The sequence below is a fragment of the Neolamprologus multifasciatus genome, chromosome 14 (assembly GCF_963576455.1).
Source record: "Neolamprologus multifasciatus chromosome 14, fNeoMul1.2, whole genome shotgun sequence".
NCBI classification, from domain to species: Eukaryota; Metazoa; Chordata; class Actinopteri; order Cichliformes; family Cichlidae; genus Neolamprologus; species Neolamprologus multifasciatus.
The window spans coordinates 26,346,611-26,366,669 of record NC_140452.1 but is presented as its reverse complement, the minus strand read 5'-3'; the positions used below and the strand labels follow the sequence as shown (position 1 = coordinate 26,366,669).

At 40.2% G+C, this 20,059-nt stretch overlaps 1 protein-coding gene across 2 annotated transcripts in view; it reads left to right on the top strand.

The window, feature by feature from the left end:
• Window positions 1–20,059, top strand: part of dscamb (Down syndrome cell adhesion molecule b) — a 136,065-nt gene that overhangs the window by 11,310 nt on the left and 104,696 nt on the right. For both annotated transcript variants that reach the window (XM_085131297.1, XM_085131298.1), the window contains exons 2-3: window positions 8,585–8,902; window positions 10,215–10,361. In XM_085131297.1, coding sequence (XP_084987423.1) covers window positions 8,585–8,902; window positions 10,215–10,361 — 465 coding nt within the window. The remainder of the gene's footprint in view (window positions 1–8,584; window positions 8,903–10,214; window positions 10,362–20,059) is intronic.

Here is a 20,059-nt window from a genome sequence, read left to right as displayed (position 1 = left end):
AGGTCAGACTGAGCAATGAGAAGCCGAGAAACTGCAACAAATCCTTCAGTGCTACATCTCAGACTTTACAGACCTCAGTTAGCATGTTAAATGTTAAAAGTTCATGACAGTACAATTAAAAAAAGACTGAACAGGTTTGGCTTGTTTGGAAGGGTGAAGGCAGGAGAAGACACTGTCACTGAAAAGGACATGACGGCACAGCTAAGAAAGTTGCAACAAGCCCACAAGACCTGTGTAACAATGTCCTTTAAACAAATGAGACCAAAGTGGAGATTTCTGACCGTAATGCACAGTGTTGTGTTTATAGAAAACATAACTCCTCATGTCAGACGTTGGGCACAGAGCTCCACAGAGCTGCTGGAGATGACTGCGGCTTATTCTGCAGCACAGGGCCTGGGCGCCTTGCAGTCTTTGAATTGATCACAAACTCCTTTGTATACCAAACTGCTCTACAATATAAACCTTTAATATTGACAGATGGTCTACTTTCTTTTTACCATGACTCTAGGCAAGCAGAACAATGCTACCGGTATCTTATAAGTGAGCACATTACATATGTGTAGTAGCACGAGTGAGAAGTTATTGTATTTAGATGAAAGGATGGAGTTATTATTCAAATTAACAAGTTGGGTTAGCAAGCTACATCCATAAACATCACAAAAACAGATACCTGCTAACTGGTGCTAAGTGCCAGACTAACAAAGTAGAATAATTTCACTCACCAATACTGGAGTTAAAATTTTTAAACTTCCACCAAAAATGCTCCGAAAAAGCAGCAACAGCTGTCCTGACTGGAATTTGAGACTTTTATTGTCATTGTGCAGTTTCTTGCAGAGCGAAATTGGGTAGCTGAACCACAAAGGTGCTAAAGTAAGAAGAAGAGAAACCAATATACAACGAAGGCGGAAAATAAATAAATAAATATATAAATAAATAGAATAAAATAAAAAAAACAGTGGATATGTATACATATGTGAGTGGAACTATATACATGGTGTATGTGTAGGAAACATTGAAACAGACTGGGACCAAAATAATAATAATTATTTCTTAGCCTAGAATTAGCCTAGCTAATCCTAGCAGAGCGCTACGTAGCACCAATTAATCAAAGTTTTCTAGCTAGCTAAAATAGATGAACTGCTATTAATAAATAAAAAAAAATTGATTCATTGATACATTTTCTTTTACATTTAAAAAGGTAACATCGTTTTAAATGTAAAAGGCATCCAGCATGCCTGTATGTATGTGGTGAGTCTGCAGAGATAATAAATCAGTGATTAAATGAGACCCTCGCTAGATTATGTGCTGCTTTGATTGTTACTTGGTTCCTTCCATTTGATGTTTCCTTCACACAAATAAAAGCATTTACATTATTAATCGGTGTATAAAAATAAACCGTATCTTCGCTCCTCTCAATCAACTTTCACCTGGCAAACTTATTAAAATTAAAAGATAACAACTCAACCCCCACTGTGGAGTTCACGGGAAAGTCCTCTGATTATTTTATGTAACGTACAAAAAATTTATTGGTTTATACAGTAAATACATTACTAAATGCTTCTTTTTAGCAGTGCTGGATTACTTTATACAGCACACCATCAATGTTGCACCCTGTGGGAATAAATCACCCCTAAAATATATTTATAACAAACAATCCTGTGCCTGTTTGTCAAAAGGATTAGCATTAGCTTTCTATAAATACACGGTTTTTATTCATGTTAATTGGGTTGAGGAGAGGCAACAGCGCAGTGCTGCTCTCCTCAGGTCTTAGTAAAATTAGAAAATTATTTTAATTAATAGGTAAAACTGCAGGTGTTGAAATCTTAAATCATCTGTAATAAGTTTGGTCTAATTGGAGAAGCTGCTGCGGTTCAGTAGCAGCGTTTTCCAGGTTCACATAGTAAAATCCACCTCCTTGTAAATCTGCAGTGGATATATGCAACAATTTCAAAGCAGTGGTTTTTTGTTTACTTTATTACAGACCTTGGTTTCCCTCCACCTTCTAGTGCGCTTGTTATATTACATAGCAATATTAGATTTCTACTAGTGGAGGTTTTTATTCATCAGCAGCAGCAGCAGAGGGAGCTGCTATAGTTTGCTACGGTATAATCCCTCATCAGATTCACTTGCACTCATCATCATCAGCAGTAGCAGCAGCATAATTTAGACATCAATGTCTTTATTGCTTAGTTATACTAACTGAGAACCAGTCCAGGGTCTCTGGCTTTCCCTTGATGAGACAGCCAGCCACTCTGGCCCATTTAAGACATGAAAATAGACCAGGGAGGAGGAGGAGGAGGCTCATCTGCTGTGGGGGCCTCATTTTTAGAGTTACCCGCCCCTCCTAGACATCAGAGGACTGATCTGTCGGTGTGGATCAGCAGCTTGCGTACAGCCAGCCTTTCTGTCACAGCCCTGCTTAATATTCATGAGAGCAAATTGGAATACAGTCATTTAACTTCCATGCATGGTGTATTGCCTCTGGGCAGATCAGATCAGTGGGAATGCTTACTCACAGTGGACTCCCTGGCCCTGGCTGGTTATCATCTCCCTGTATCAGAGCTCCTAGCTCTATACATGGCTCTACACATATTGCTTTCAAGTTCGTAGACTGATATAAAGAAAAAAAAACTTACTTTGGTGAAATATGATTTTCATCCATGGTAATCAGATTAAATGAAATGCAGTGTACCTGTACAGTGTATTTCAAATTTGGGTCACCCACAGGTCAAGGCCCTATTTTTAGCCGCTGGGAATAAAGCTTGATCACATGCTCGAGCGCTGCCTACACCACACTAATGCTACTATCCATAAATGCACAGAGCAGGAATTTGTTAAGGTTGAAAATTGCTTCAGCTGTTAGTGTTGAATGTGAGTGAGCCAGGTATGATCTCCACATCCCAGGCAGACATGCCCTGAGGGCACAGAGCACAGAGCTGCTTTAATTACCCAAGGTTCCTGCTGTCACATTGTCACTATGAGGTACCCAGTGCCACGCTACCATGCAGTGCAGAGTCCCCATGCTGCGGTGGCGTTGACAACTCAGACAATGGATCTGCTCGCTCAACAGATGCAACACAAGTGCCCCCTGAAATATGGGAAGCTGAATCAATCCCACTACCTCTCTGATTCTCTTTTTGCCCCTTCTTGTTTGCTTTCTGCTGTTCTCTCTTCTTCACATGTCACAGAGAGTTCATGACAAAAAAGCTAGCAGCTGCATAAAAGATGGAATATGTTGGTGTGGGATGAGAAGTCCCATGTGGCACCGGGACCATTCATCTTAACTTGCAAGGACACACGAGAGAGGAAAAGCATCACGCAAACTTTAAGTGACTGTAGCATGTTTTGAGCATGTGTCAGGCTGAAAAATAATTAAGCGGCGAGTCAAGGACTTCAGGACCTGTGGAATCAACCATGTATACTAATCTTTATTACCTTGCATTAACACTGATTCACTGTTTACGTGGCTCTGCTGTGGATGGTAACAGCCTGTCAGCCGATCAGTTATGCTGTGGAAAGGAGCACAGCTATGGCTCATAATAGGTGTTGTTTGCTGTATATACAGTAATTCTGTAGGAGCTTCTTACAGCTTCTCTGAAATAGATCATCAAAAGGTCAAGCACTCAATAAACAGATTTTTCTAATAGTTTTTCAGTTATAACATTAAACAGACAATAGATTACAACAGCTCTGCAACAAATGACTGTATAGTTATGTTTAAATATCTGTGTGGCAGTCTAACAACAGACACACTACCTACCTTTGTCGTCCCATTAAAGCAGATGGCAATAAACAAAGAGCTAATTTTCCCATATCTTACCTTCCCAATAAAAACCTTTAAACTTTTACGTGATGTTTTTATGTGTATAATGCACATATAAAACACTATAGAACGAGGACACAGTATAACACAATACAAAATGGTGCTCTAAGGAATATTTTTATATGGTCAATGGGTCAATTTTTTTTAGCAATAAACTCTCCAAAAATGATCACCTGTCGCTACACACCACTGTTGTGTCTTGCATCTTTATTGTTTTATGATGGATAACTTCTGTTCACTCTTCACACCTCTTTAGTTTTACAAGAAAGTTCTTCTAAGGGGAAAAAATATGTATACATATTGGTTCATAACCAAACAAAAGATGGAGACAGCTGGCATCTAGCTGGTGAACTTAGTGTAGCATTTAGCAGGAGTGGGTGGAGACCAAAGCAGAGCTAAAAGGAGACCCTCTATTGGGCTTTTATGAATCAGAATCACAAACACATCTCATCTAATATTATTCCATGTAAGTCAACCGTTTTTGCGCCATGGACAATATTTTCACGGACCGGCCTTTAGGGGTTTGTGGATAAATACAAAAAAAGAAAACCAGCACCGCTACCAAAAAAGAAGAAGATTTATTCATAACACATGGGGAAAGACCCAGGGCAACCAAGTTAACGATAAAAATGATATAAAAAAAAAACCCTGATAAAAACCGATAAAAACCCCGAAAACCATAAATTTTACACCCAAGCCTCAACTCTCGTGGTCCGGTACCAAACAACTCACGGACCATTACCGGTCTGTGGCCTGGGGGTTGGGGACCGCTGATGTAAGTAATAGTGTGATTTTATATGTATTTATTTATTTTTGGTGATATAGTCGCGTTTGATGTGTTTATATACGTTCTTATACATTCTTACAGGCTTATAACGCTATCCACACACAAACACTTCATACACATACACTTCAGCCCTGTAGAGATTTCTTTATAGCTTTGAAAGTCTTAAAAAATAGTAAATAATGATCGTTTTTAACATTATTGCTCCAATATCTGTCTCATTGCTTCCTAAGCCAGTTGCATAAACAGTGGGAATTACAGAAGTGCAACGTGTAAACAAAATACAATCTGTGCAATAATGGGTTTGAGCTAGCTATAGGAAACTGCAAGAATAGCACTCAAAACTATGACAGTAAGCACCAGATTAGTGAATAAAAAGCTTACATTTAAAAGAGGGTAAATATTAAAGTTCTTGTGATAGTTAAGGTTTACATAAAACAGCTTTCCTCATTCCTCCTGTCCCTCTGAAGATCCCGAAAAAAAATCACAGTCAATTATAGATGCATATAATGCATTATTGAACAGTGTCATTTATTTCACCTTTTACAGTTGAGCTCATGAAAAATTATGCCAATTACTGATTTCCTCCCGGGCAATGTAGTAAGTGGTTGGACCCTGAGGCCATTTGTTGGGGCATGACTTGCTGCTCTTTGTGAGGTCGAGGGGAGTGATGTACATGCGTCATCACAGCATTTTGCGGTCTGGCTCCTGAGTTTAGTCAATTAGGAAAACGAGCAGTGCAGCGATATGCGCACTTTCACCAGAGTCCATTTCTTTGTTAAATTAAATCAATCTCACTCAGCCAGTCTAAATAGAATAGCTCTCACCTACTTTTAAATGTGAAATAGGCGAATATCAAAACAGCCGTGGCATAAATCCTAATCCAATTTCTCTGATGCTCGCGAAGAATAGAAGCTTTTCAAGCAGCCGCACACTTCTTTAATCTATCTTCTCTCGAGACATTTTCTATTGTAACATCTTCAAGAGTCAATTAACTTCCCTTGAATAATTTGATCGGAAAACTTTGAAGTGTGCTAGCTGTTTGTAACTAGATTATTTTTTTTTAATTAAGAAAAAATATTATGTGTATTTTTTAATTTCGTTTAAATAAAATTGACAAACTTTCTTCACTTACTTCCCTGAATCAAATCAATTGAAGTTTACAAAATATAACGTTTTACTACATGTATACACACACCTCATTCACAACACAAACTGTCTTAAGCATAATCAGCTGTATATTTTGGATTTCACACGAGTGAAATTCTCTGCTGGATGAAAACAAATCAAAGCAGTATGTTTAAAATATCTTGACACGAGTGATTTTAAAGTGTCTTCTCCTTCTCACTAACCTTGAGCACCATCAGGTGAGGCTGAACCCCCCCCCCCCCCCCCCCCCAAAAAAAAAACCCCTACTACCACCACCACCTCCGATCTGTATTATCAACAGAGCACTGAGAAGATTGATACTCCCAGTGCCAGCTGGAAAAAGAGAATGAATCAGAATTTAATATGACTTTGATGTATTATTTTCATCTTAGCCGGTGCCACAGACCCATCGAGAACCCGGCGCACAATCCCACAGCGTCTTAAATATTTAAATTGGCTAAAACTTTTTGATGTTAGAGACTGTACAGGTATATGAAAGTTTCTCTGCTGGGAGCATATATAGTGCACATTGCAGAAATTTTATTTGGACCACCCACTCTTAAAAAGTCAGTCTTTCTATAAACGCATATGTGACATTTACACAATCTGCTTTATATATTGTTGAAGAAACTGTATATGCAATATATATTATAAGATATAAACTATATAATACACTATATTTAACAAATACCTATTTTTTCCACATATCTGAGAAACATAATGAGTTGCGTAAACATCTTATCATCCATTTAAACAAATGAATCTGCAGAAAATATTTTGCATGTATGCATATGGGCATGTTCTAGGACAGGCAGATACATATTGCAGACAGGCAGCAAGCAGAGTCACGTATTGTATAAAAAAGGGATGCAGACATTGATTGATTGGTACTTGCTACTTGTGGGCTGTACTACAGTCTGAGTCACAGCTGACATGTTAAAAACCATAATTACAGCATCAAAAATGTGTTTTCTATAAATATATTATTTTATTGTGTCTTACATTTTTCCTCACAAAGGTGATTAGAGCCCCCTAAAAGCTGTAATGCAAGCCATATAAGGCACTTTGCTCCTTTTTGGTAATAAAATTTAGGCTGCATTCTTGCCAACAGGGAGACCAGGCAGGCATGGTGAGATATTGCAGTGATACCTGTGATATTACAGTCTCAGTAGAAAAACAGCATTGTTTAATTTGACATAACAATTGATATGATTCTGTTTTTTAAGCATATGTGACCAGTGTGTTTTAATACAGGAAAAATAAACAGCTACCATCCCATTTGTGGGTTTCTAGCTAGCTAAAAAACAAAAACAAAAAAACTATAACTTTGTTAGCCCTAAACATTTTAATGTAGAAGTTTCAAATACATCTAAAATGAGTGCACTTTTTTGACATAGTTTTTTGCGGGTTTGAATGCTACTAATATCAGTGTTAGCTAGTTTATTTCGTATTTTATTTTAAATTAGCATTAGCCTTTATAGCGCTAATTTAAGCTAGAGCTAACTAGAGCTAACATAAAAGATAAGGTTATTTTCGCCATTTATTCATATTCCTGGGGGAAAAAAACTCTTTCACTTGCTGTCTATTTGCAAAAGCACAGTTTACCCCTTATAATATAATATTATTTAAATTATTTTGTAAGAAAAAATACATTTATAAGAAAATACTGTAGTGGGGGGGGGGGGGGGGGGGCAATATACAGAACACTGTTTTATGTAACCTTAATGTAGCAAATATATAGCTTTATAATCTCACAGAAAAATATACTGTCTGTTCGTATTTTGATAAATAGTTATCCTGCCCTGAACTAGAGTCAAAACATTTAAATGAAATGTCTGTATATTTTTTTTAGTGTAGTGGTGTAGTGTAGTTTATATAACATTGAAAATATAGGTCTCTGTCCAACTTTTCAATATATCTGCATATTCCTTTCTCGGGAGAAAGGCTCCAGCAGTGATCCTTACCTCCATAATAATTTTTGTGTGTTGAATTCCTAATCTTCAAATGAGTGTTTTGCATGTGTACATGTGCAGGTCAGTGGAGTGTCTCATTGCTAGTTCAGAGCTACTGGAGCAGAGAAAAGGATGGAAATGTCTGCAATTTGAAACCTTGTTAGGAATTTATGAAGTGCTAAAATGTTTTCTCCCCAGAGAGGGTCCAAGCCAGCTGCCAGTGCCACTGTAAGCCATTTACTGCAGAGCTTTGCCACCAGGCTGAGGCGACAAGGCATACACACACAAATGCTGTATTTTTGCCTGAAATACAAACAAACTGTCTTTTCATAGAACCTCCGATCGTAGACATCTGCTGCCTTGGCTTCTTCACTCTGAAATCAAACAGCTGTAGATTTATATGCAGCTAATTGATCCAACATTGACATTTATTACCCTCCTATATGCTTGAGAATGCTCCTGCACTAACTACATTTAATGCCATTCTCTTTACAGTGATGCCAGTTTAAACTGAAGCATGAACATAATCACGGCCGTGGACCTTATTTCATAATTGATGGGAGTTTATGTTAATTTAATGTTCCCAAAATCCCAGGGATGGGAATACACTGATGAATCCATAACTGCTGATCATGAGCAATGAATAAGCAACACTTGGAGTCAGAGATTTTTAACAAATACTGATTCAATCTTCTTCATCTTAACTAATTTAAATTGATACTTAAATATCAAGAGCTTAATATCAAGAGCATATTTATCAACTTATGTTAAGGTGGAGCTTTCAGCAATAATTACTGCAAAATTTAAAAATGAAAGACTGATAAATAAAATCAAAACCACAGATTGTGATGTTCTCCTATTTTTTTTCTTTTCCAGTTTTCAGTGAAGACCTACATTCCAGCTTATACTTTGTCAATGCATCTCTGCAAGAGGTAGTATTTGCCAGCACCACAGGGACCTCTGTGCCCTGTCCTGCTGGGGGTGCGCCGCCTGCCTCGTTGCGGTGGTATCTGGCTACCGGCGAGGAGATCTACGATGTCCCCGGCATCCGTCACGTTCACCCCAATGGAACCCTCCAGATCTTTAACTTCCTGCCATCCAGCTTTAGCAAGCTGATCCATGACAACACGTACTACTGCACTGCCGAAAACCCTTCTGGCAAGATTAGGAGTCAGGATGTCCACATCAAAGCCGGTGAGTCTCCAGATAAGGGTTTGAAGGACTTGTTGTTATTGTGATGATGGGGGAACTTGCATGGGTATGAATTTAACAGACTGAGTGTACAACACTTGTAGTACTGATAGTGTGTATATTTTTTGTAGTTTAGTGGTTAAGTCCAGCAAAGGTCCAAAATCTTACAATAATGCTGCTTAAAGGCTTAGAGCAACTAATGATTGATCTGTAGGTATAGATCAGACAGTTGCCAGGCAGAACCTTTGATGATCCAATCCCAAGTTGTTCTCAGGACATGCAAGGTCACTTCTCTCTTTGGGAAGAAACCTAAGGTAGCGCTTTAGATTAGGAGAAACTGGCCTGATAATGTTGGACTTCAACGCACAGCTTTTGGAAGCAGTCTACTGGAGAAGGCTGGACTTTAGTCCAATCTGCTATTGCCCTCAGTGATTGGACAGGGCAGTGTCAGACAGAGGTGGGCATACTTGTATCATCCAAGCTTAGTGCCTGAAAACTGGGGTTTTCCCTAGTGTCAAAAAAAGAGATCCTCACTGTAAAGCACAAAATAACAGCTCTGAGTTTCTGGTAGTTTCTTGGAGTCCCTGAGTAGGGTGATGGAAGTGGCCCAAGTTGGAGACACCATTGTCCTACTGGGTCCAGTAAAACTGGAGGGAAGCGACTGGGAAGAAAAATCTGAATGATCTGAATCCAAGCACTGTTCTAGCATTGGAATATTTGTCCATAAATAACACCACGTTCACGCATAAGAATGTTAACCAGGACACCCTAGGGCACAGGTCAATGATCAGTTTTGTAACTGTATCAGTAGACTTTTGGCCAAATGTGTTGAACAATCAGGGGAAGAGAGGAGCTCAGCAATAACTAATGGTGAGTGGAGGATGCCAATTAGCCCAGCCATGCCTAAATGTATACTGAGGAGGTGCGTCCCACCTCTAGTAGAACTTCAGCAGCATTCTGACAGAGGCTGGGGGTCTGAATAGCCCATGTTATGCACCTCCATTGATCTGTTCCTACATAGCTACAAGGAGTTGTGTAAGGTGGATGATACCTGCTGTGGACTGTGTTCTGTGAAACACAGATACGATTAGAAGTTCATGCTATAACATGTACCAGTTTTGTAGTTACATTTTTTTTAGGTGAAACTTGTGTCTCTACTTTAAGCTACACTTTCCACTACCATGGAAAGTGTCCCTTTCTTTGCAACTTTCCCAGTTTGCTTCACCCTATATGTTTTTAAAAAATGCATAATAATGTCATTTTTTTGCCCTGTAAATAAGACAATTTTAATTCTGTTTTCTTAATTGTTCAATAGTATCACGGGAACCCTACACAGTCAGAGTGGCTGACCAGAAGGCTATGAGAGGGAGTGTAGCCGTGTTCAAGTGCATTATTCCTGCTTCTGTGGAGGCCTACGTCACTGTCGTATCATGGGAGAAAGACACCGTGTCGCTCAGCTCAGGTAGGAGAAAAACTTCAAATATAGAGTTTTTAGCACTCAAAGCCTCCATGTTCACAACATGGTAATAACTGAACTTAATGTGTATATCTGAAGGTAAAAAGCAAACATTGATGCTAAAATGACCAACCACATTTGTAACTTTGTGCAAGGTATGTACTAAAAAAAGACTTTTAGTGGCCATGCCGGTAATTTCTGAGAGTTGTGTCCTTTTTTTTTTTTTTGCTGTTTATGCCCGGTTGCCTTCCACTTACTCTGCTCTGTGCTCTTTGAACGCTGTGTTCTGTTTAGCTGTGAGTCATCTTCTTACCTGTTTACTGGCTGAGTCTGCCATTACTGGGGCTCTGCAGCTCTATACAGCTATGTCCTCTCACTAGCCAGAGGATGTTGATAACTGTCACATTGAATCACTGGGCTTCTCTTTCTTGTACACACTCCACCTCAGCCAACGCCATTTTGAGTCCAGCAAGGGGTAAAGTGGGACAGTTTACATAGCATTACATACCAATGACCTAGTTTACCCTCCTTATTTGAATCCAGTGGCACAGCGTGATAGCGCAACACACCAGAACGTTCTGTAGCTTGAATTTTTACTCAGGTTAAATGGGATGCTTATCTCTTTGATTGCTCCATGTACTGCCCGCTGGCTGATTTCGCTTCATACTGTGGCGTTCAGGGACCTGTAAGTGAGCACTTGATGTCATTTGACTGAAGGCAGAATCTGGGACGGTGTTTTGGTGGCATTTTAAATGTGTGTGCTCAAGCATGAAGATGTGTCTTCTGATCCATGCCAGCGACTTATTTACTCGAGGTTACTCGAGTTACTCGCTGCAAGCTGCTGGTTGAAGACATTGCCTAATGTCACGGAGAGCGAGCAAATACGCAGCATGCAGATATGATTAGGTTCCGCAAATGAAATGAATCATGTAGACAAGACCCAGAGATGATGTTTATCTTAAGTGTGACTGAAAAAACAAAAGCGTCCATGCAAATGAAATACTTTTACGTGTGTTCTCTAGATCAAAAACAAAAGTCTGTTGACCTGAATTAGAAAATACATGAAGAACGCCTCTCCGTGTATAGACCAGGAGTAGTGTTTGTGCCATTTCTGCAAATTAAAATGCAATGTCTGCCAGTTATTTTTCCAAATCAGCTCTGATACAGTCCACAGTGATGTCTGTGCTTTTTACCGCAGGCCAGACGGCCTATAGAATATGCAGTGAAGTTTTGATGGATTATATTGTACACTTGGTGTTCTTTTGAGTTCTTTCACGAGTGTTCAAAAGAACAACGATATCGGATTGTCTGTGTTTACTCCAATAAGTATTGCAGCAGGCGAGTGCTGTCAAAAGCATGAGCACACGGTCAAAATCACTGCTGCTCGGTGATAAATATTTGATGGTAGATTCTGATGCATGAGCGGATTCACCGCGCACTGTTATGGAGAGGGTATGTTTACTCTAGGAGGGTTAGGAGGTGTGTGTGTGTGTTGTGTGCTCGTGTTTGTGCGTGAGCAAAGAACAAGAGTGAGTGAGAGACACCATAAGGATACCAACCGGGCTTGACAATGGCAGGGAGATGCAGTCTGGCCCAGCCTAGTTTTACTTTTTTTTTTTTTTCCACAGCCCTTTCCTTTCTTTTATTCAGTTTTACATAAAAGACGATTTAGTCTCAAAGGACACAAAATAAAGCTATCCCACCGCCTCACTGAATTATTAATCTCAGGTTTTTGTTGGGAGCGGTAACATCAAGTGCACTTCTCTACCTTTGCACGGTGCATCAGAATTAGAAGAAAGACGCATCTTTTATAAGATATTTCTCTGAATAGAGGCTGAAATAATCAAAATGGTTAAAACATCGTGGCAGATCATGGTGATAAAGACCTGCGGCTCTGAAACATCTAAGCTGATACCAACAATGTGCTCGCTGCTTAAAATGTTCAGGAGTGAGTTTTTGCCTTTTGAGATCTCTAAGTCGCAGAGAGGAAACTGGCTCAAATCGCAGCTGCTGACATCTGTGGAATATCCAGTGATTCACATTAGGGTCAAAAATAGATGCATAATTACAGACTAGAGCTTGTCTTAATTAATCAGCTGTGATTGAAAAGTTAATTACAATATGAATTACCTTTCAGAACGAGGACTGCTTAGTAGTCATTTGAAGCGGCCTGTTTTCAATGTGAATGAGCATGATGCAAGCTCACCGGGTCCTAATGTTGCCACTAACATACCATTAACCCGTCATGAATTTTAAAATGGATCTCGCAGCACGAGCTTTCAAATGGCCGGCTCCGATCGCCTCCTCGCCGCTTTTGATAAACAATTGACAGAGCTAATACAGAGATGAAAGGGGTAAAAAAATATGAAAGGAAGGAAGGTAGAGTAGGGAGGGGAGGAGTTGAGCTGTGTCCTACTGTGGTCCTGCCAGGATTTTATATGATGGACCTTTATTTGAATGCACGTGTGCGCTCCTGTTGTCTTACTACCTGTGTGCACACATTCATGTAAATGCAGAGCTTTTCTTTTTTTTATACACACCCCGGTGTGTTTGCATGTCAAGTGCCCGTGCTTTTTGAAAAGGGATAGTGTGTGTCTCTGCGTTTTCTATCTACCTGCCTTTTGTCTCCTATCATTCATGATATGAGGCAGCTTAATGAGCTGGGCGGCCTTGGTTTCAGACAAGAGCTTCTGCAAAACCAGTGCTTAAACGCCGAATGAGCTGCAGAGAACATGTTGTCTCAGAGACCTTGTGCTCGTCTCTAGGATGCTCATAGGTACGTATGTTGTGCAATTTGAGCACAAATTCGCCCTCTGCTTGCATCGTCAGCTGTGAGCTGAAATCTGTCAAGTCTTAGATTAGTTCATCTTGTGCCTACCGTGTACAGACCGACTTCTTATTGACTGTTCTTGCGCTCTATAGATGAAGAGGGAACATTAGCCCAAAGTTATACAATACAATACAAAACATTGTATTGTATTGTAAAGTTATCATGCTGTTGGTAAGAAAGGATGCACATAAGATAGCTCTCAGGGTTTAACTTTTGTTTTGCAAGTAGAGGCATCAAACTTTGAAACTGAAAGAGCAGAATTTTCGGCGTAGTGCCTAGATGTGAGTGTTTAGATTATGTAATTGGACCCTTTCTTTAGGTTAATACATTATAATTTGACTTGTATTTCTCATTAATGTCAGATTGGTGCCTATCTTGGTCTAGGATGTTGTCCCAAAAAGCATCAGAATCTTTCTTTTTAAAGATTGTGCCAAATCAAGTTTAATCTATAGCACATTAAAAAATAGCTGTTGGTGAAAGTGCTAGACATCTAAAATAAAAATAACACGAAAATACGGAACAAAATGACAAAATGAGTTTAAGAAGGGAAATGTTTGATCAAGCACTTGGCAATAGTGGGAAGAAAAAACTCTCTTTTAACAGGATGAAACTTCTGGAAGAACTAGGCTCAGTTGTCACTGACCGCTGACAACACTTATCAACCATCTCATCATTTGTAATAGTCAGCCTCATATCGTTGTCTTTTAAATTGCTGGGGATTTGTAGCTTTGATTTCTAACTATTAAAATCAAAATGAATATGTTATATGTTAATATGATTCATTGGACGAGACCTATCAGGCCCAGTGCTGTAATGTACTTAGGCTAAGAGAAACTAAACCTGTACACCTATCACATACTAATCCGGGAGGAAACCTGACACAGCCTAAGATAACGACGTGTAAGCCAGACCGATGACCTGCAGAAACTCCCTGGGGGACAGCTGGTAAAGAGGGGAAAGGTGAAGAGAGGTCAGGTAGGATAGGGAGAGGACAGGAAAAGAAGAAGGAGGCCATATCTCCCTGTCACAAGGAGATACGGCCTCCTTCAGGGAAAGAAAACGCATGCCTCTCGTCTTTTCAGGCAGGAGATTAGGTTAGAGATGAAAGACAGGAAGCTTTATTGTGCGATACAGTAAGACACAGGCTTAGAGTGCGAAGGAAGGAAGGAAGAGACTCCACAGGTCCTGCCTACTTCCAGGGTGTGCTGCCATCTTGGCTGTCCACCCTCTAAATTCCACACAACATTGCATAACTTTTCTTCTCCGATGTTTGAATAAAATTTGGACAGTGCATAAATACTATAAGAGTACAGCACTTGTCTGTCGTCTAGATTTGGCCAAATCTTTATATAAATATATTTTTATTATTCAGTAATATTTTTTTAACCAAAAACATGTCTGCATACTTCATTTATTAACAAATATCACATTTTTTGTTTGTTTTGATTTTGTTTGCAAATTATATTGTGATAAACTAAATATTTCTAATATTTATTAACTGTTTATTAATTGCAAAATAGAACTACAAACATATCCTGTATCACTGGATCATACCGCGCACGTTTTAAAGATAGAGCGCTTTTTTGGTTTGTATACACTATACATAATATATTGTAATATGGTGTTTATCCATAATGATAAAATCAGATGTTGACATTTTTTTATGTTTATGTTTGACTGAGGAAAATACTTCTCTTCTCTTCTCTTCTCTTCTCTTCTCTTCTCTTCTCTTCTCTTCTCTTCCATCCTCCTCCGCCGGCCTTGACTGTCGGACTTCTTTCTTTTCCTCTCATCTCGTTGCATAACCTGCTTGGCACAGTGCCCCAGTCAATTTCCTCCTGCATGGAAAATGCTATTTTTTTATTTGCTTTATGCAAATAACTCCATCCAATACTCAGAGCATTGCAAAGGGGACAAAAAAAAAATCTGGCTACATTTTTCAGTCACATGCGTGTTGGCTTCTTGCATTCTGCTCACTCGTCTCTCTTCCTTGTGAGTGCTTATAGGGGCTAATTAAACAGTTTGCTTCCTAATAGAATCACAGCCTTAACCAGCCAGCAGCCCAGTTGCGGGAATGTAAAGGATGTCTTCAAAGGGGCTACTGTAGGTGTTTGGTTTACGTGATCACTGTTGCAGGATTTTTATCATGCCAGTGATGTGCCACCGTCTCCATTTTTCACTGAGATTGACAGTGAGGGCACTGAGAAGGCAGGCAGAGATGGGGCTGTAAATTCAACACGCCCAAAGTCAGGCCAACCTTGAAAGGAGGGCACAGTGCTAGGAATGAGCTTGCGAGGGAATAAGATGCAATGAAATGTCGAGAAGGAGAGGACAGATTAGAAGAAAGGAAGTGAGGGGAGAGTTGGGGAAACAAAAGAGTGAGAAGGAAGGGCTAGAGAGACGTGTGGGTGAGGCTTTTTCTTTGGTAAACAAGAGACTGCATCACATTCGCCACATGATCTCGTCCCTCTGTCTTCCTCTTTAAAGCTTTCTTCACTTGCTCTCACTTTCAGTCTCTTTCAAATTTCTGTTTCTTCCTCCCCACACGAGCAGGGTTTGTTGATCTTCTTGTTTGGGGGGGCTTGAAAATGGGTCAAGCACAAGAGTGCGATGACTGGAATTCAGAGAAAGCTCAAGATATTATTATGAGCATGTGCGCATATCAGCACATATATGTGCCTGTGTGTATGTTAGTGGGTGCATGGCTGCGTGTGTATGTGTGTGTTTGCACCACACTCCACCCATTCTGCAGTGAAACCCTATGAAAACAACACCGCCTATCATTTTGCTCCCCCCCTCCTCCCACACAGATCAGCAGTTAGTGAAATGCTGACCCTTGTCTTTCACTGCACCCCTTTTCCCAGTCCACACACACACACACACACACACACACACACACACACACACACACACACACACACACACACACACACTCTTGTTTTCATATCTTAGTGAAGACATCTAATTGACATAATGCTTTCCCTAGCCGCTTACCCTAACCCTAACCATTAAAAATGGATGCCTAACCCTAACCCTCAGCCTAAACCTAATGATAACCTAATTGTAACCCTGACACTAAAACCACATTTTGAGCCTTAAAAATGCCTTTAAACTCGTGGGGACGAGCATTTTGTCCCCATAAGTGACTGTTGGTCTAGTGCCAAGCCAATTTTCTGTCCTCAACAAGGACGTCTAAACATGTACACACCTACACACACACACACCTACACACACACACACACACACACACACACACACACACACACACACACACACTGACTGTAGGAGATGGGGTGCTTTTTGTTTCTTTAGTATGTTTCTCTGTGCTGCTTCTGAGTAACTATTTCTATTTTTAACAGCACATATGTGTTGTGTGTGCAGCTTGTGATGTTGTCACATAAGGAGTGTTTTGGGTTGGTGGGCTAAGGCCACTCTCGTAATAAAAAAAAAAGCAAAAAGCAAAATCAATAGTTGTGTGCATTAATCACTCTGCTGCCACAGAGAATTATGGGAACGCGAACTGAAGGATGCATTTTGTGCATTTGCAACTTATGAGTGCTGCGTGAAGGGGAGTTTGGGGAATTGGAACAGGACGAGACGAGACCCTTTTAGCAAGAAGTGAGGTTAGCGCGGAGATGTTTTCTTGTGTATATGCATTGTGCACACAGTCATCTCACTGTTGCCTTTTCTTAGCTCGCTGTTGGGTGGCATTCACACCGTGTTATTTTGAAAGCTTTGATGTTTGAGGCTTTAAAATAGCTGGGATCACATTTTCATCTTGAAGGTTCTTTAATAAGCAGCGGTTTTTGGATGGTTCAGGAACATTTTTACGCTTTTTACATTATTATTTGGATTCAGATCTTCCTTCAGCACAGAGGAGAGATAAAGAAAACCTCGCTCCCCTCTGACTTTCTCTTTGAGCTTCCACTGTTTGAAGTCTCCATCTTAGTTGTGGTGAGGGCTTGAGGACGTGATACATATTTGATAAGGATCGATAGAAGGGTTACTGAGACTGAGATGGAGGGAAATCAATCTTGGACTGGGCTTCCCAAAAGCATCTTAAACCTAAGGTGATCTTTGAAGAATCCAGCTCTGGAGCTGATGCACAGACTCGTACATTTTCACAGAAACACAATGCAATTTTTAAAAAAAGTTCCTTTCATGTCCTCTCTTTTCCTTTTTCTTTTTTTTAGTTCATCTGTTGAACAACTGTTTCACTGATGTTCATGTTTTATATTAAACCGTCTACTGACATAATCGCTATGCACATAAAACAATAAAGCAATCTGTTTAGTGATGGGGGACTGAACAGCAGGCAACGTTCTGGCACGGTGGCTGTGATTCCCAGCTGATACTCCATACGGATAGACAAAATCAACAACTGTTGAGGCGGGCACTCTTCCATCAGTGTTTACTAATAAACAGTAGCAATATGGCAGCCATTAGGCTGTTTAGGCTGAGAATGATTAGGGTGGTGATGGCTAGGCGCAATGGGAGACTGAACATGCTCTCATCTTTAATAGGCAATTTGGCTATGGGGGATGCCGCTTTGTTTTTGACTTGGCCTGAAGACAGAAGCTTAGATAAGCGCTGATTTGGAAGAGTGTGCTGCGAGTGCAGTGATCTCATTTTAGGAAATTTGTGTTACGGAGGCCAGTGCGATCTGCTGAAAGAAAGTGTAGACTATCAAGATGACATGCAATTTGAAGTTACTGTTGAAGTTACTGTTGATCTTATACACATTGTCTTATTACCTTAACAAATAAGACAGAAATAGAAAGATGTAAATAATTTAGCTTTTTTTTCAGAGAAAAGCTAGAAATTTAGTTTTATGGTTGAAAGAAGCTCATCTAGAGGAAAAGGTCCATCCTGCCTGAGCTTTTGGATTACTGTAGAGCAACGCTCGGCTGAAAATGGACTGGATCCGGGCCAGAACTAGCCTGGCGTCGGGCCAAAACACAGATTAGTAATAAGCATGGTGTGAGCTAATTACAGCCGGAACAAGCAATTAATTTCTGTTTATAAACTCTCCTGTATGTGGGCTGCTGAATGAAATGGCTGCGTAGGTGCAAGCACCCTGTGCTCATGCATGTGTCTGCATGTGTCATGCATGACAGGTGGTGGGGTTCACGGAGGAATGTGTCCATATGTTCCCAGCTGAAGCACTGGGATAAATTGAGACAAACTGGTGTGCTCAGTCACGTCCCATAATGCAGCAGTGTCTGATCCCATCTTAAGTGACTGATTAGAGTAAAAAAGGCACTTAATAACTCAAATTACTCTGCTGACCTAATAGGGATTTTTCACTCCATTTTTTCTCTCTCTCTCTCTCATCTTCCATCCAATCAAGGATTAATACGTGCTCTTATTCTTCTCCCAGGGTGGTAAATCTGTAAAAATACAGTAAATCACATTGAGCCTCTTTAAACTTTCACACAGTGCCTGGGAGCCTGTGGGCCCCATGCTGGGCATCTGTAACACTGATTAGACATGATCATGGTTTCAGAACACCTGCAGTGGACACCAATCAGAGAGTCGGAGAGAGGGATCTAATTTCACAACCAAACACTGTGTGGATGTATAAGTTCGTCTTAACATCCAGCTATAGCTTGTGAAAACACTACTGCATCCTCCCGAGTTACGGAGCTCTGGGAACTCTCCATGTTATCTCAGCTCAGGTTTAGTTGCTACAAATGTTACCGGACAGCCTCTGTAAAATGCTTGGGACTTGAAAGACACGTGCACTGACCAGGCAGGATTGCCATTGAGTTGCATTATGGAAAATAAGAATCAGTGTCTGGGAGGCAGAATTTCCCTCTCGGGTCGATTAAATTTGACTAGACTTTGTTTCTTTTTCTTTTCTTTGCTGTGTCTCCTCAAGCGTTGACCTGTTCACGTTCATCTGGGCTAGCGTTAGGATGCATTTTTGCCACGCGCTAAACAAACATAGTTTTAGAAATTATTACATGTTGTTGCATGCATTTTAGCCTGACTTTTTCTGTTATAGGATTTTGATTTTCCCCAATACAGGTGAAGATGTGAAACTAATCCTACCCCAAACCCTTAATACAGTGACCTGGTGAAGCCTGCTAATATCATCCGAATATTTTAAAAGCGCAAACTTTAAACTCTTTTGCCAAATAATAAAAGAAAATGAACCCGATTGAGCTGATTGGTGGCTTGAACATTAATCGGTGTTTGGGACTAGTGCAACAAATATACTATCGTCATTTTTATCACTGTTAGTCGCTGTACTGTTCTTTTTTTAATGTTCTCTTTGGTGCCAAGCAGCTATAACTGGTCACTTTTCTTCTGATACAGCTTTGTTTTAGCCATTCCCCGAACACCTGAAATGTCCAATTACTGCACAGTTTTAGCACATTGTGCAAGTTTGAGTTGACTTCACCGGTGACAAATGGACAAATCGCTCTCCAGATTGAATCCATCACAAGTAAATGACCAGCTGACTTCACAGCAAGGTGACCCTCCATCTTTTCCTTGATGTATGAGGCATCAAGCATCATTATTTTTCTTCAAGGCTCGTTTTCTTTCCTCTTGCCTCTTCTTTGGCATGAGCCTTGAGAACAACACTTAGACACACACAGACAATCACACACTCGGTATACTCGTGGCCCGTCTTTGACCTCACCTTGCCATTGTGCAGCCAGTGACTAAGATCCAAACACCCAAACTCCCGGTGGACTGCTGCTAAGTGGCTGTGGTGAAAACAGCGGGTCTGCTATGCCCTCACTGTGTGCTAGCTGTGTGTCTGTGTGCGATTAAAAGCAGACAAAAACATTTATAATTAAGCTTCCTGTGATATTACTGCACTGAATTAATGATTTCGAGATATGTGGGGGACTTCTTGTACAAG